At 46.1% G+C, this 16,030-nt stretch overlaps 3 protein-coding genes across 7 annotated transcripts; all 3 read right to left on the bottom strand.

The window, feature by feature from the left end:
• Positions 1-121: 121 nt before the first annotated feature.
• On the bottom strand, positions 122-8,871 carry LOC136198186 (uncharacterized). Its single transcript, XM_065988092.1, has 24 exons — positions 8,757-8,871; positions 8,505-8,580; positions 8,349-8,454; positions 8,149-8,297; positions 7,866-8,091; positions 7,616-7,809; positions 7,410-7,562; positions 7,223-7,356; positions 6,949-7,162; positions 6,755-6,898; positions 6,279-6,409; positions 6,014-6,221; positions 5,793-5,957; positions 5,526-5,653; positions 5,139-5,464; positions 4,934-5,087; positions 4,626-4,862; positions 4,375-4,564; positions 3,507-4,172; positions 3,306-3,454; positions 3,073-3,242; positions 2,726-3,024; positions 2,436-2,680; positions 122-2,384 (listed from the first exon to the last, which is right to left on the bottom strand). Exons 1-24 carry the CDS (start codon positions 8,863-8,865, stop codon positions 763-765), a joined length of 6,195 nt encoding a protein of 2,064 aa, XP_065844164.1. The 5' UTR covers positions 8,866-8,871; the 3' UTR covers positions 122-762.
• An 86-nt stretch (positions 8,872-8,957) lies between these two features.
• On the bottom strand, positions 8,958-12,585 carry LOC136198180 (uncharacterized). The gene is made up of 4 exons (XM_065988086.1): positions 12,580-12,585; positions 10,050-12,521; positions 9,660-9,990; positions 8,958-9,603 (listed from the first exon to the last, which is right to left on the bottom strand). Exons 1-4 carry the CDS (start codon positions 12,583-12,585, stop codon positions 9,299-9,301), a joined length of 3,114 nt encoding a protein of 1,037 aa, XP_065844158.1. The 3' UTR covers positions 8,958-9,298.
• A 294-nt stretch (positions 12,586-12,879) lies between these two features.
• LOC136198191 (uncharacterized) lies at positions 12,880-15,983 on the bottom strand. 5 transcript variants are annotated; one of them, XM_065988103.1, is made up of 28 exons: positions 15,304-15,979; positions 15,218-15,247; positions 15,135-15,167; positions 14,891-14,914; positions 14,807-14,842; positions 14,725-14,754; positions 14,640-14,669; positions 14,557-14,586; positions 14,474-14,503; positions 14,398-14,427; positions 14,318-14,347; positions 14,239-14,268; positions 14,157-14,186; positions 14,079-14,108; positions 13,995-14,024; positions 13,917-13,943; positions 13,833-13,862; positions 13,750-13,782; positions 13,678-13,698; positions 13,596-13,619; positions 13,508-13,537; positions 13,437-13,457; positions 13,357-13,385; positions 13,264-13,304; positions 13,180-13,209; positions 13,101-13,127; positions 13,019-13,048; positions 12,880-12,962 (listed from the first exon to the last, which is right to left on the bottom strand). In XM_065988103.1, the coding sequence occupies exons 2-24, from the start codon at positions 15,219-15,221 to the stop codon at positions 13,281-13,283; spliced, it is 636 nt and encodes a 211-aa protein (XP_065844175.1). In that variant the 5' UTR covers positions 15,222-15,247; positions 15,304-15,979; the 3' UTR covers positions 12,880-12,962; positions 13,019-13,048; positions 13,101-13,127; positions 13,180-13,209; positions 13,264-13,280. The 5 variants fall into 5 exon arrangements, with proteins under 5 accessions (XP_065844175.1, XP_065844176.1, XP_065844172.1 ...); XM_065988104.1 differs by having other exon boundaries at positions 13,264-13,296; positions 15,304-15,977; XM_065988100.1 differs by having other exon boundaries at positions 13,357-13,457; positions 15,304-15,983.
• Between the last annotated feature and the right edge of the window lie 47 nt (positions 15,984-16,030).

Here is a 16,030-nt window from a genome sequence, read left to right as displayed (position 1 = left end):
CTGCAGTCCCGGATTAGAAACGCCCGCACGGATAAATGCATAAGTAGAAAGGAAAAAAAGTAGCTTTGTGCTCACATTACGCACGCTGCTGGACACCGCCATTATATATAAAGCATAGAGTTTTAATTCCCACGTCGTACTACGGATCTTCTAATGTACCCAGACTCTACAATAAGAATGTACCTAATTTGGAGATCTGCAAAATGGTCGGAAAGCATCGCTTTCTAGAAACGACTATCGGAAGCACTAATTAGGCCTTTAATTAATAAGGCTCTCTGAGTCTCAAAGTCTCAAGTTGCGCCAAAAGGCTGGAGATTGAGCCTTCGATCGGGCTTGAAGAAATCGGTTATCTGAGTGATGTCACAAGCGGGCCGAGGCACGGATACGAGTCATACGACGTCACAATATACTGCAAGTCTTGGACCGGAGTACGCCGAGCATGTACATTTCAACTTTTCAATAGTATGTTTAACGATTTTCTGTGTTAGGATCAACTTTGGCGCGTCTTTTGCACAAGACATTGCCTAAGGGTTTTCTTGAAGCGCCAGATGAAAACTGTACGCGACGGTTAGGTGGAGCAAGAAAATGACGATCGCGATCAATCGCGCGCCGATGTCATCAAAGGCTATTCGAATAAGAAAGTGCGCAGCACGCACAGCGCAGTGAAAAAAAGCAAAACGACATATAAGCGCAACTATTCCAAAAAGCTAGCGACAAACCTGACTCTCAGGAAAGAAAACCTGCTCCCGGCCGATGATAAGCTTACGCGTCTGGCGACGAGTAATCACCAAAGGCCAAAGAGTCGACGTCTTGAATAATCGGAACGCCGTCGCCCCGGTAAACGGGATTGCTAACAGTCGAAACTCCGACAGCAAAAACGCCCGATTTTCGCCGCCGCCTGACAGAGAAAAGAACGGCAATAACAACAACGATTATCAGAACGAAGACGATGACAAGAGCGACGACAATCCACACCCACGTGGGAGTAGCTCCGGCGCTCGGCGACGACACAGATTCGCAATAGACTCCGCTGTACTTCTCCTCACATCGGCAGCTGACCGATGCGTTGTCGACAAAACACGTGCCGCCATTTCGACACGGCAAATTATCGCACGACAATTCGACGCAAAGCGAACCGCCGTAGCCGGATGGGCAATCGCATCTGTATCCGATGGAAGTGGAACTGTCTAAACGGCACACCGCATTCGCGTCGCGACACGGATTACCGGAGCAAAGAGTCAACTTGACGTCGCATTGCTCGCCCGTAAAATCTGCCGAACACGTGCAGCGGCCTCGCTCGCACACGCCGTTGTAACACGCGTCGCAAGGCGGAGATACAAGCGTCTCGCAAGCATTGCCTGTAAATCCCGTGTGCGCACAATCGCACAAAAAAGAGTCGATGCCGTCGATGCATCGTCCGCCGTTCTGACAAGGATTCGACTCGCAGTCGTCGACGTTGACACTGCACCCGGTTCCAGTAAACCCGGCCAGACAAGTCGCATTGATGGAGCACGGAGGCGAATCGCATCCGCCTATAGATGCCGAGCAATTCGCTCCTGTGTATGTCTTCGCACACAGGCAGCTGTAGCCGTCAACCCCGTCGACGCACGTGCCCCCATTAACGCAAGGACTTTCTGTGCAATCGTCAATGTTCGTCTCGCAGTTGATACCCTTATATCCGACAGAGCAGTTGCATCGATAGTAGCCTCGAGCATCGAGGCAGCTTCCGCCGTTCGTGCAGGGGCCTGATTGACAGTCGTCAATATCGACGTCGCATAATTGTCCGGTAAATCCGAAAAAGCAACTGCAGCTAAACGCCGTCGCCGGTGATTCCGGCACCGCTAAGCAAGTCCCATTCCGACAGGGGCACAAAACGCTGCAGTTCGAACCGATAAAACCTTGCGCACAGTCGCAACTGACCATGCCATCGCGATCGCGACACGTTCCGCCGTTGAGACACGGCTCTTCAACGCAAGGCGAAATGGAACTCTCGCAGTAGAGCCCGGTGAAACCCATGGCGCACAAGCACACGAACGAGTCGAGATGCGACTCGCAAGTAGCGGCGTTCTGACAAGGAGACGACCGGCATGCATCGACTGTCTCGGTGCAATTTTTTCCCGTGCGACCAACGGTGCACTCGCATCGGTAGTCGCCGACGAGCGGCACGCACGTCGATCCGTTTCCGCACGGCGCAACGACGACGCAATAGTCGATTTCGGTCTCGCACCGACTGCCATTGTAGCCTCGAGTGCAGTGGCATTCGTAGCTGGCGCCTTCGCCGCGACGACACGAGGCCCCGTTTTCACACGGGTTCGACGCACACGGATCGAAAGCCGTTTCACAAAGCGATCCGGTCCAGAGCGGAGAACAAACGCAGGTAAAGTCTAATAAAAGAAAATCTTAGACAAACAACCTCAAGAAGAGAGAAGACGTACCATCTGTCACTGCTGAGCCAGAGATGCATGTTCCGCCGTTGAGGCACAGCAGCTCGATGTCGCACGGATTATACGCGTTCAATAGAGAACTGCCAATGTATAAATTGTTTATGGCCCACACCGGCAGAGGCGAAGAATTTAAATCGTAATTGAATTGCCAAAATCTGAAACGCGTGGACGGAGTGCGTGCTGGCGCCGGCACCGTCGCGTTTTCCGCAAGAACCGAACGACCAAGAAAGTGATTACTAGAGCAACGTTACACAACCTAACATAAATGAAAATACTCCTACCTTGATCCAGAAATATCTATCCAAGTTAGTCCACCGTCTGTGGAGTATTGGATGGCAGGGCTGAAAGTCGGCGTCGCGCACACGCCACCGTTTCTTACATACGGCGCGGGAAAACGATTAAAACGAATGTATCTTGCGTTCGTCGCATCCATGTCAACTGTGATGAGCTCTCGATCGCCTTCGCGATCAAACAAGAGAACGTTAGCGGCCGACGAGTTGACGTCGTCGCATCGACTCGAAATCCGTCCACCGAGAAGAGAGAAAATGACGTCTGATGACGGCGTCGCATTGAACCGCTCCTAGAAACTTGATTTGAGAATATTAGACAACTGTCTACTTTCGCCTACTTTTATCTCGTTCGGACGTCGAATATTGGTCACGTTGCATTGGGCCCCACTAAAACCTACATCACACGTACACCCGCTGCCTGCGACGTTGCAGTAGCCATGGCCACTGCACGTCGAAGGACAGCCCTCTCCGATGTAGACGTTGTCAATGGCCCAATCGTAAAGCGAATCTAAAGGGGCATGTAATTGCTCGAGCGCACTACAGTTTAAAGATCTAACAGTTATACACTTACATAAACTGTAAGGACCAAACCAATTCCAAATCCATCTCAGCTGAACAGCGATCCCTTTTCCTCCGTAGCGACTTAACTCCGACTGGCTGACAAAAATCGTCGCACGCGTCCAATTGCCTCCGAAATTGGAGCGATATACAGAAGCACGCCTAGAAAAATGTTTAAAAACGTAATCATTTAACGAGGTGAGATACGTCTCACCGCGCATTTCCGCACGAAGATGCCGGAGAGCAACCGACGTCGACTGTCGCCCAAGACGTCCCTGGATCTCTTGTATACTGAAGCTCAACATAGGATGACGACAGTGGCGGAGCTTTGCTGCAGCCAACAACGACGTCAAACTGAATGTAGGTGGCTTGTGTCACAAGAAGAGGCGACGTCGATACAAAGCGACGCCACGCGGGAAGAATCGACGGGAAGTGAAGCACTGTCGACGGCGAGTTGCAGAACGATTCGATTCGGCCAATGCTGCGAAATCTCCACAGGCGACCGTCAATCGAATCAAAAGAATCGAAAAGTGGTAAATCGACGATGACCGACGAATCGATGATAACGTCGTCGATCGACCAAATACTGCGATCGCTACCCAAAGCGCTCGCTTGATACCAACGAATGCGCGTTGAGGAAGTTCGAGCCGGATCCGGCAGCGAACTCACGATGACTCGCGACGGAACGGTCGCGCCGATCGGTAACAGGACGAATCGAGTCCACGTGTCGCCGCCGTCAGTGGAGTATTCCACAGTGACAGCGTTGAGACTGGAGTTGAGTCCACGGCAGCCAACCCCGCCCGATTGAAATGTGAACTGGAGAGTCGTCTGCGCCGTCAGATTTAGATCGGTCGTCTCGAGGAGACGCGAACGCCCGAAACTAGATAAAATATACATGTATATAGTAATCTTAATTAGTGAATAAAATGCAGTTAATAGAGCTGAAAAGGCCCCAATCTTTAACCAAAAACTAGACAATATTTATCTTAAACTAGCTCTAAAATTAAATCTTTAGAGCAAAATCCTGTTAAATTGATAGACGCGTTGGAGAATTATAGAAAATTGTTCTTCCTATCACGTACTTGAATACTGCCGCGTGTCCGGACGAAGCGACGCCACAGTCCGTCGATATAACGCCACCTCCAAACCAACTCCACTTCGCCGCTGACAGAACGTCGCCGTCATGAAACGTCTCCTTGATCGACGCCGCAGGACTCGTAGTCGCAACCTCGCACGCCGTACCACTATAGCCGACGTCGCATTGACAAACACCTGCGCAACAAAGACTTAACTTAAGCGCATCTATAAGTAACTTTGATGCGCATCTTGCTACCACATTCGCAGTAGCCCCATTGCCGATCGGAGTCATAGTCACGCGTTGTTGCGCACCAGCGCCGGTTTGGTGGGCCAAGGCAAGAGTTGTGCGTCGCGTTGCGGAAGATGAATGGAAAGGCGCACGGAGCGCCGTCGCTGCGCGGCCCATCGCACGTGGCCGTGTTCTGCCCTACTTCGGCGTTTTGATTCCTCACGCATCTACCGTGGCCATTGCAATTATGAGGACACCGAAAGCCTGAAAGAGAGGAAAGAAAATCAATAAATTACCTGCATGCTTCCGTCGTCAGAGGCGTGACTTTAAACTACCTATATACACATTGCCTATTGCCCAGGACGTGTTTGATGACGTTATAGTCTGTTTCCATCGAAATTGAGTCCTACTCGACTTGACCGGTACGGGCAATTGAAGAGAGAGCCGCCTCCACGTGAAAAAGAGTGCAGAGTCCAAAACAGAAGAAGCCTATGTGACGTGAAAATCACATTTATACAAAGAGATACAGAGAATGCAAACCAGCTGTTGATGACACGCCGTCGAATTCCATGAGTAGCAGGGAGGCAACACAGCACTCCACGTTCTACCCAAATCGACCGAATAATCAACCCGAATTCCAAAACTCTCGCGAGCAACCGCATCGCTGCGCATGTACAAATCAAACGCGACGACGTGCTCACGTGCGACACTGCCGGCGGCGGAAAACGGAACAAAAATAATATGATTTAACGCCCACGTGTCTTGGTCAGAAGAACTCTGGCTGACTTGGCGCCACCTGATAGCGCAAGTCGACGTTCGAGCCCCCTTTGGCAGAAGAATAGTGACGCGTGTAGGCGTCTTGTAATCTAAAGAGACAGCCACGCGAAAGTCAACACTGCATACGTTCACTACACAGTGCTCACGTACTTCCATATCTTAACGTAAACAAGACGGTGAAGGGAGACCCGATTAACGGCGAGTACTCGACGACGACTGATGGACCAAATGTATAGTCACATCCACTGCCGCCCATGACAAACCAGAAAAGCAACGACCTGTTTAAATATTAAAATGCATCGTTCTGATTGATGTACTTCAGCGGGGCAAACCGTGCAGAAAAAGTTCATCTCGATTTTCACAATCATGAGATTTCGAAAATTTTCTGCACGGTCTCTCCCTTCGTCTCTTCCTTACTCGACATTCCTGAGATCGAGATACTGTGTTTCTATGGATCGATGGCCGTAATCGCCAAAGTACGCCTGATAAGAGCCGTAGGCTTTACAGCCGCCAATACTGTATCGATTATACGTATAGGCGGTAATTGATCCACCAGTAATGCTAGCCCAGTTGCTCTCACCACTAAAAGTAGAAAGAGTCAGGGCGACAAGAGAAAGATGAAGAGAGAATTCGATCACCCTAATGGAGTGAGAGCCGTGAAGTCCGTTGGAAAGAAGGCGTTGTTAGCTGCATCCAAACTGCTCGCCGCTTCAAAGGTAATGTAGTTCAACGCCCACGTATCATAGCTCGATCCACTGTTGCCGAGCTGACGCCAGCGTAATGTCGTACCATTTTGACGAACGTCAACGGGCAATACAATCTCGACCAGTTTTGGTATCTTGTAAACTAGAAAGAGAGATATATTGAGCATGGGAAATATCGGACCATAAGTCGGCTGTATACAGTCGTAAGAAAGATTGTAGAATGGCGTGAAGACTGAACTTCCTGACAACGCGTATTCGACAATAACCGATTCGCCTGATTCGGCGGGATCGCAACCGTTACCGCCGATGATAATCCAGAAATTGAGCACTCTGTGAATAAGAAAAGAACGAAGAGAATATAAATACTAAAGGACAACACACACTAGCGACGCAACGTAACGCAACGTAAGAAATTTTCTCTTGAGCCTTCGTGATATCATCTATATACAGTGAACCCTCGTTATTGCGGCCACCCTCGTGCCGAATTTTCCTGGCCTCGATAAGGAGGTGGCCGTATAATCGAGAAGGAAACACACTAGAATGGCCTCTGCGAGGAACTTAATACTAAGGTGACCGCTTTAACATGTGGCCGCTAACCGAGGTTCCACTGTACATGTATGGAAGTTACGTTACGCTACGTTACGTCGCAACTGTTAATCGTATCAAGCGACTCACTTCACATTAACCAAATCAAGAGGCCGCGTTTCAATGAAACGTGGTCCTGATCCGTTAAAAAACGCCTGATACGTTCCAATAGCTCGACAATCGGCTCGATCGGTGACAAAACCACTAGAAATGTCAGCCCACTGACTCGAACCTCTACGAAACATAGTCAAAACAATTCTTCCTCTTTTGTAATTGCAACTCACCCAAATGTCGTCAATGAATTGAATTCCGCTTCAAACGAAATAGCTTGGGACGAAGACGTCTTGACGTCGACAACGCCGGTAATAATAACGTCATTCAGCGCCCACGTATCGAATTGTTCGCCGGTGTTTGATAGCTGACGCCAACGAAGAGCCGTCTGTCGCGTCCACGCACCGCTGGGTATGTCAATCGATACTAACGTAGGCGTTCTATAGGCTAAAATAAACAGACCCACTTTTCTTCTTTTATACGTCATTGATTTACACCTACACGTACCGTTATATTCAAGAGTGTATAGAAGAGTCCACGCGTCGCCGCCGCTTATTGGGGAATATTCGACGACAACCGACTCTCCTTCCTCTGCATCTTCACAGCCTGAGCCACCGAGCACAAACCAGAAAGTAAGAAAACTGGAATAGAAATTTCACATCGAAACGCTATTTTCGTTTCACTACGTTATTACCGTGCGTTTCTCAAGTCCATTCGAAGCGTCGTGATGTAGCGCGTGTCATCCTGATTAAAAAAGGCCTGATACGAGTTCCCATACGCTTTGCACGGATAATTATCGACGACGACGGCACCAGATATGCTATCCCAAGGATACGTCTTCGATGTCCTAAAAGAGTCAAAATAAATAAAAGCTGATCACTTCTAAGTTTTCAGACTCACCCGAACTCGTACGACCGTAAGGAAATAATAAAATCATAGGCAAGGATGGTGATATTGAGAGTCGTGTAAGAAATAGCGACTGAGTGAGAATCAGAAAGATACAGAGGAACAGTGCTAGCCACACGACGGGCAGACACGTCAAACGTCTTCTCATTGAACCACAAAGCGGAGCGGCTCCCGTTTTGAATCGAAGTCTGCAGAGAGACAGATATCATTAAAAAAGAGATACATATCGGAATTACTCTCTTACTCTCGCCCCTATTAGAGTGTACCAATTGCACTCGTTCGTGGGATTAAAATCTTCTGTTAATAAATGTGGATGTTGTCCGTATATAATAAAATTGTCAAGTGCCCAAGTCGCGCTTCCTTGGCCAGCAAACGGTGACGTTTGCTGAATCTGAAAGCTGACGTTTGCGCTACTATTAATACGTTGCGAAGAGAAATCGTAGACAACTCTATTCCCCCATGACGTCACTCTAAAAATAAGACATAATTTATTCAAAGCAATAAATATAATCAAAAAGCGAACATACATAAAGTTTAATCTTCCTTGAAACGGGACTCCATCGATTGAATACGTCAGACTGCCACGAATAACGTCACTTAAAGGTGAGACGCGAGGACAGGAAATGACGTCAAATTGAACACTAGTAACTGACGTCACAGGCAACGAATAGAAAATCTACGAACAAAATAACAATAGCAAATTATTATTGTTGACTAACGCTGCTACCATTTTTCTCTCGCTGTCTGCAGTCGCTCCGAAAAGGGCGGCATTTCGCGCCACTGTTCCGTTGTTAGCGCACGTGCCCCCAACAAGAACGCCCGAGGAGTTTATCCTGAAGGAAGCCTGTTGTTATCAAACTAAACGTAGCCGACGTTACGCCACCATTGTTGCGTGCCAGGCAGACCAGCAGCAGTCACGTCGAAGCTATCCCTCGCGAGGATTCCGCGCGATTCGCAATCTAGATATTAACGTGCGTTATCAACACATAATCTGCGCTAAAGCAGACGTGTCTAATCTTAGAAAGCGAACAATTGCTTATAAAACGCGCTTTTCAGTCGCGATTCTGCGCTGAGGCTGTCGATCGTTCTGCAACTCCGCGAAACCACGCTCAGTTGACGGTAAGCTTACTGTTACCTTGGCTGCCAGCCTTCACGCAAGCAAAAGAAAACCCGTACGACAGCAAGAGACACCAAAAGCTTGATATAGGAGGCCACATCGACGACTGATGTGCAGTGTCTCCCATTGCAATTCCCGGATACGAATTTACCTATTTACTAGAGAATAGACCACAGTTCATCGATGTCGAGAAAAGCGAATTCTCCACCATGCAAGGAATTGATACAAAGCGCATTGTTAATTACTTCACAATCACAGGGCCGCCTTAAATCGCTAAAAAATTCATACGCATGACAAACAGCATATAACTGCAACACTACAACACGTGTAAGCAGCGCATCAAATACTAAAACATGCATTGGTATAGCCAACAGCACATGTCCACTACTGCCACAGACTGCACAGTGTCTAAAGCAAAAGTTATCTAGTCAATATAGTAGCTTCACGGAGGGATGAGACGTGATCGTTAACTAAAGTACTAAATTATTGCTAAGCAAGTGACAGAAATCGATGAAGGGCTAAAACAGTGATAGGATTGCTTCATTGGTAGGTGATAAGTGCTAGTGCGGCTGCTTATAGATGGCAACGTACTCTAAGTACCGCTTCTCGATGACTCTGCGAGCAACGCCCTCTTGATCAAAAACTCGTAGTAGCCATTTCACTGTAGGCTCTGTCCTTTTCTGCATTCCTTTCTCTATTGCTGTTTGCATTCGGACCTTCAAAACCCTGCTTGACGACTCGATTTCAATCCTTTCGGAATCTGATAGGCCAAGCCATAGTGCGATGCTCTCCCACTTCTCAGGAGCGACGAGTGAACAGGCAACGACAAGTTCATGAGGAACACTGTCGTCTTCGCATGGAAAAACTAGAAAATAAAGATAAACGCAGCTCACCCATGCAATGACAAACATAGCTATATACCGTCAACACATCTGTAGAAAAACTTCTGAATTCGGTCTTTTGCTAGTCCGACTTTGGAGCAAGCGTTCAACAACATCTCTACAGTAGCATTCTCACCCTTCAAACCTTGGGCCGACTTCCACATGCTAACGACTTGGAAAACCTTCGTTCTCCTGTCGATCGTTTTTCGAGAGATGTAATCTTGCTTCTCTTCTCCTATGTGGAGCTCGCGTGCAAGATTGCCCCAAGTAGAAGCATCGGAGGCGTCGGCAACGGCAGACAATAATTTCTTCGTTACATTTCCTTTGAGCGGTGGAAATTCATCTCCCAGCTCGTCGGCTGAATAATCGTCCTAAACGTCGAATACAGGTAACTGAATGTCAAAAAAACATCGGATCTTAATTAACTGACTTCTTCTTCTTCTGCTTTGCTTTCGCCATACCAAAATGAGAGCTCTTTACACAGATCCTCGTCGAGTAACTCTTCGTCGCTATCGCCACGAAAATAGACGTCACCGTTGCTGGAAAACTGAAGATTTGCATCTAGGTCAATGTATAGATCGTCTCCTTCTTCTGCCGGAACGGGTAGCGAACGAGGGGTACGAGTTATGCAAGTGAAAAACTCGAATCCCTGAAATCCGAGCATTTTGATGTGATCTAAATTTTCGAGAATTGATTTACGCAATTCGCGACACTTCTCTCGGACGAATTTCGCTCCGTCTTGCAGATCCCTATACCTGACCGTAGCAGCGACATACGTGGGCTCGAGGTATACGAATTCCAGCGAAATCTTGTGATCCGAGGGGTCGATGTCGTTGATGACGACACGATGACGCTCGCAAATCACTTTGCGAGGCTGATAGATATTCAGAAAGCGCGTGACGAGACGAAAGAAGAGCGGCTCAGGCCATATGAGTATACGACCGGCTTTGAGAACGAGAGGAGACGTGTACTTCTGCCTGCCTTCTTCTTGATTGATAAAGCACGTCTTTGTGTCCTTGAGACGAGTTTGGACGAGGCAAGGAACAAAAAAAGCTCCCTTTTCGCTTTCCAGATTGGCGCAGGGAGCAAGGACGTCAAAATCCTGCAACAGCTTCATTATTTGATCCCCAAATCTTTTCGCGCGACCAATGTTTTTGAGGAAGTACTGAACGAGTCTCGAGCACATTATTCCTCCAGTTTCAACCTCGACTAAATCGCTCTTGTACTGCTCATAGAGCTCCTCGCCTTCGACTTTAGACGTTCTGCCCGTTTCCTGAGATATCATAGGCAGAAAACGAGAGAAGACCTCGAATAGCCAAGTCGGGTCAGTCACTATGTACTCGTTGAGAACTTGATAGTTGGAGCCAGGCTTGAATATGATCATACCTAGAGCATCGAGATAGATCAGAGCGTAGTGGAATTCTTCTTCGTTGGATATGCCGCACGATTTCTGGGCAATCGGGTACTTCGCATGAACAATTGCGTTGTCCTTGCTGACAAATTCGTTGAGCAACTGCAGTATCAGCCACCTCTTAGGAAGCCTTCTTTCTTTCCAATACTTTTGAGCAGCAGCGATAATTTTGCTGCGAATCTTAGCAAATAATGGATCCTGCGGATAAGGAGCGTTGGCGACCTTCGCTGCCTCCTTCTCTTCCTTCGATGCATGGTTGCACTCGACAGGAAAATAAAGAAAAGGATCCTTTTCATTCGCACTTGTGCCACTGTCTTGATCGCTTTCAATGATGTGATCCAGGAGACGAGCTCTCGAGTGATCTTCAAAGAGCTTTTTCAGATACGACTGGTATCTAGATTTAAGAGCATCGGGAAGCTTCGCTCTGGTACCGAGTAGAATGCAAGGCGGAGAAGCGACCTTGGGTCGAAAAGCTCCTCCAATAGCTCGAATTAGTGCGCCGCTGGTGATTTCTTTATCCAAAAATTTACTCAGAGCATTTTGCGATTTTCCTTCTGACACCACCAGCATGCTCAGCCAGTGCAGCAAAACCCTTCCGTAGGTTTTGAAACCAAAAGACGGCTGACTAATAGCTGTTCCGTCTCTAAATCGATAGCGAGTGACGTCGATTGTTTTGTCTGGGTCTTGTGTGAGATCGAAAACAAGAAGGTGAATAGCGTCTTCGGCAATAAACGGCGTCTGCATGTTAAGATACTGTTCTTGCCCTCCCTCATCCCATATCGTTATCGAGGAATAGATCGGTTCGTCGGGGCCGACAGTCGCCATTTTCTGATACGCTGCTTGGAGCGTGTCTGATTCCCCGAAACTGTGAGCGATATCTCCTTGATCTTTTTCCAATGGAACGGCTGCGAAGGATTCAAAACTTGGCTTGATTGCAGATGCAGATGCACCGGCAACATCAACTTCTGCACTTTCAGTGACTGCAGAACTGAATCGCTTTATCTTGGCAGAGGTTTTTGACTTGGGCTTTTTCATCTCGGCTTTAATCGCAGAGCGTTCCTTATCGTCATTGTCTTCCTGCTCTGAAGATGCCGGAAAACGTGGACCCACCATCCTACCTCGAAGTGCGGTGGCTATGAGCTGCGGTGCTTGTCCGGCTTCGGGAACCACCCAAGCGCTATCTTCACTAGCCGTTTCAGCTTGACAAACCGCAACGTCGGTGGCTATTCCGGGCGTGCTGGGCTGATTTTCAACAAACTCTTGACTGAGAAGAGCATTTTTGACGCATGTCTTTCCCGCTCCGTCTTTTCCAACGAGATGAATCCTTGCTCTGACCACCGTCACTAGTCCTTCTTCTTTTGCCTTATCGAATGCTTTCTTGGCACGGACTCGTGTGAACAATGTTCCCGCTGCATTGACAAGTGCATTTTTAAAACATTCATTTTCCGTTTGCAAGGTTACTTTACTTATGTCGGGGTGTCGGCAACTTTCCTAACTATATAAAACACGCTAATTTACAATAAACGTTTTTGTTGTACAAAAAGCTTACTTCCATCGTACACAAGTTTCTGAAGCGCATCGCCTGAAGGAATAAGTCCAAATCGCATGAATTCTCTCTTATGTAAAGTACATTCATTGTCACATACCTAGTTCTTTAACATTACCTTCTCTTGCTAGATGAAAATAAATACATCATTATTTTTTAGTGACTGTTGTTTACCAAGAGCAAAAATGTCTTGAACTTGTGCAACTAAATAATAGTTACAATTATATGCGACACCATTCTCCCAGCTTAATACCATACCAATATCCGGATCTTTGTAAAACGCCTCCACTGTTCCATGCAAAAAAGAATATAAGAATTTATTCTGCTACAGTTTGCTACAGCTTTAGTGTGATTACGTAATTTGGGACCTCTAGAGAGAAGTTCAGCTAAAAAAACTTTAATTAAGCAAGTAACAAACTAAAATTTAATTAAAATCGCTGACTTGCAGCAGATCCAGCTTTAAAGGCCTCGACTACAAGATATTCAAGTAAGACGCTGAACATAAATATGTTATTTTACAAGACCTCCTTCTGGTTGGTCGCCCTCTTTAACTAAAAAATTATTTAAAGATGTTTTCGACTCAAATGTATTTCGGAGACTGACCACTTGCAGGATCGTGAGCATACTCTCTCGCTGAAATTTGTACGTAAAAAACAAGAAAAGCCCAGTGAACGTAACAAATAGCACCTTTCTTGGCCAGCACCTCAAAAACCCTTTTCACTAAAAATCTAGTATATAGGGTTCTAGCTGCTGCTCGGAATTATTGTAATAAAGTAGTACTGTTATCGTAGCTTGCTGATCGCCTACTTCTAAAAACAAGTATATGCGAAGCGACGAACAAAATTCTGATGAGTATTTGCCTTCCGTCTTCACCAAATTCTCTGTTTCATTATGTTTATGAAAGTGAGAAAAACAGCTATAGCTAAAATACCTTTTGTCATGAACATAGCCAGTTCTTTTCCTGCAAATTACAAAATAATTAGAGTTTTACATTTGAAAACACGTTTCCAAAAATGTACCGATCTCCGGTGCCCCTAACCAAGCTACAACGAAAGAGGTCATGCAATTGTATTGAGAATATTAGGATACAGAGATATTCACCGTCTTCAGCCTTCATTCCACCTACAAAATTTTACTTTCAAATACGTAGCGTCTAAATAGCAGCAGCAGTACCTTCAATGACATGCTTTTCAGCAAGAGCTTTCCCTATAAGAAAGTACTTGGTAGTCAAACGTAAAGAGACAAACTTTCTCTACCTCCTTCATAGCTATTGCTGTACTCAACAACTAAAAGATACTCGCTTCAGACACGGCATGCGTGTAATTCGTTCGAAGGCTCACCGTAGATAGCTGTCGCCAGTCTTCGCTCTAACACCAACTTGATCCCAGAAATGGTATTTTATTGAACAAAAAGCTTACCTTCGTGTGGGTCGTCGGCAAGTTTTCTTGCTGTAAAATAAATAAAATTAAATACAATAAAACAGACACTGAATGAGCAACAACCTAAGTCCGAATCAAATGCCACCGATTTCGCTACAAACCGGAATAAACAATTAAAAATTGTTTTACGTTATATCTTGCCTATTTTTGGTAGCCGTAAGAAGAGCGACCCTGGGTTTAGAATAAATATAGAAACAATTGCTTTGGGTGAGAAAAGTCTGACCGAGCTGTGGCAGATCAATAAGCATATTTCCTAATTTATAAAAAATAGCAACTATTAAAAAAAAATCACAAACTCGCACCTATATTAGGATCGTCAAAGAAAAGCTTCTCTAAAAGGAAGCGTCTTGCAGCGCGGATTATGTCAAAATGTAAATTTTACCAACGGTTTTGTCGCTTTCGAGCGCATTACCTGAGGTAACGTTTATTATTTTGCTTCAGGGATGAGAAAAACTTACGCAGTTCAGGCACATTTTCGAAGAGTTTTGCTAACAGAATATCGTCGTTTAATTAAAAGTCTCGATAAACTGGCGAATCTAACCAATTTTCGGCTGCACACCACATTCTTCGGCTAAATAGTTTCAAATTATTTCATTCATTAATTCATAGTCTAATTAAATTTACCAACTGAAGGATTCATAGCAAAATAGTAGCCTAAGAAAACACATTTACTACATACAAGTTTATTTCAGAGCCTGCTTTTATTTACAGAGCGTTGGATTCATTAGCGCAAGTTGCCCTAAAATATTTACATTAACCAAATATGAAACCAAAAATATGACTTTTCTCACCAAAATCAGAATCAGCTCTTAGTCTCAATCTCATATCTGAAGATATAAATAATTAGGCGCCGACTTCCACCTCCAATGTTAAACCTGAATCGCCTTTGAGTATGTCTCCTAAAGCAACATTATTGAAAATACATTTTCTGTACTATACACGTTTTATCTCTACGCAAATGCAGCAATAGCTTCCTATATACTAACAGGAAGGCAGGAAGGAGGAGGAGAGTATTAAACTTAGATGACATTTCGATGACAGAACAAACAGGATGCGGTTAGAGTCAAAGCATGCACGGGTCCAAGCACGGTCCGGTTCAAGAATGTCCGGTTCAATTACCAAGTCTTTCCCCAGAATCAGCCAATTCTTTGGCTAAGAGAACGAGTCCGCACGTTAGTTCAAATGTCGAAGAGAAATTTTACCCATTTTAGCCGTGCCTGCAGATTTCTTGTCTAAAAGGCAATGCCGTATGCGGAGTCATCAAGGAATGCATGACCAGCACATTCACCTTTCCAATTCTTGGTGATAAACCCTATAATAGGGTTCGAGCCCACGGCTGACACAAATCGATCAAACGTTCCGACGCCGTGTGAAGGAAGAGTGTCGCCAATCAGCTTTCTAAGGACAACCTCATTCGGTTATTCCTTACTAATCTTCAGTAGCTCGTCTCGCTCCTCGGCACGGAGCAGTCCTTGAGCATGCAGTTGGTGCAAAAGCACAGCGTTCACTGAAAATAAGCTGGAGAAAGGTAGTACAGATGGGAGAACTATTTCTTTGAAAAGTGGATCGAAGTCGGACGACATGGCAACCAGCGCTGTTGGCCAAAGAATAGAAGGCCAGACCCTCTGACTCTTGTCTATATATCATCTAATCGAATGAGCCCTCCCTCTCTGATGACGTCAGAGAAAAACATTGTGACTGCTCTAGCGTGCGCGGTCAGTGTTCGTTCTCGTTTATGCTCACTTTTTGCGCCGTCAAGAACCGCGAACAGACGCAACAACGATATGTAAGCCTGACCGAGCACGGGAGAGAAGTGGTAGTAGACTACCGCTGGGCAAGCGGGCTGCTTCCTGGCTGCTCTGACAGGATGACGCTTTCTATTACCTCAAAACAGCGTTAAGTTAATTGAGATTACGAAACTTCCACGAAGAGGAGCCGCGTATAGCGTCGCTGAACAGAAGAACTTCAGGAAAGAACGTTGCCACCTTACGTCACTGGCTTCCCGGATTTAGCAA

Source organism: Oscarella lobularis, chromosome 18 (genome assembly GCF_947507565.1).
Source record: "Oscarella lobularis chromosome 18, ooOscLobu1.1, whole genome shotgun sequence".
Classification (NCBI taxonomy): Eukaryota; Metazoa; Porifera; class Homoscleromorpha; order Homosclerophorida; family Oscarellidae; genus Oscarella; species Oscarella lobularis.
Note: the sequence above shows the minus strand (reverse complement) of the source record. Positions and strands in the feature narration are given on the sequence as shown.

Bases quoted from the DNA above. Each gene is read 5' to 3' on its own strand.
- LOC136198186 (XM_065988092.1), bottom strand. From the start codon at position 8,865: ATGGGAGACACTGCACATCAGTCGTCGATGTGGCCTCCTATATCAAGC. The intron at 8,581-8,756 runs GTAACAGTAAGC...GTTAATATCTAG, and splicing joins CGTGAAGGCTGGCAGCCAAG to ATTGCGAATCGCGCGGAATC. The intron at 8,298-8,348 runs GTAGCAGCGTTA...TTTTGTTCGTAG, and splicing joins CAGACAGCGAGAGAAAAATG to ATTTTCTATTCGTTGCCTGT.
- LOC136198180 (XM_065988086.1), bottom strand. The intron at 9,991-10,049 runs GTCAGTTAATTA...TTCGACGTTTAG, and splicing joins GCAAAGCAGAAGAAGAAGAA to GACGATTATTCAGCCGACGA. The intron at 9,604-9,659 runs GTATATAGCTAT...TTTATTTTCTAG, and splicing joins TTTCTACAGATGTGTTGACG to TTTTTCCATGCGAAGACGAC.
- LOC136198191 (XM_065988100.1), bottom strand. The intron at 14,915-15,134 runs GTAATTGAACCG...ATGTTGCTTTAG, and splicing joins TGATTCTGGGGAAAGACTTG to GAGACATACTCAAAGGCGAT. The intron at 14,843-14,890 runs GTTTAACATTGG...TTATATCTTCAG, and splicing joins CATACTCAAAGGCGATTCAG to ATATGAGATTGAGACTAAGA.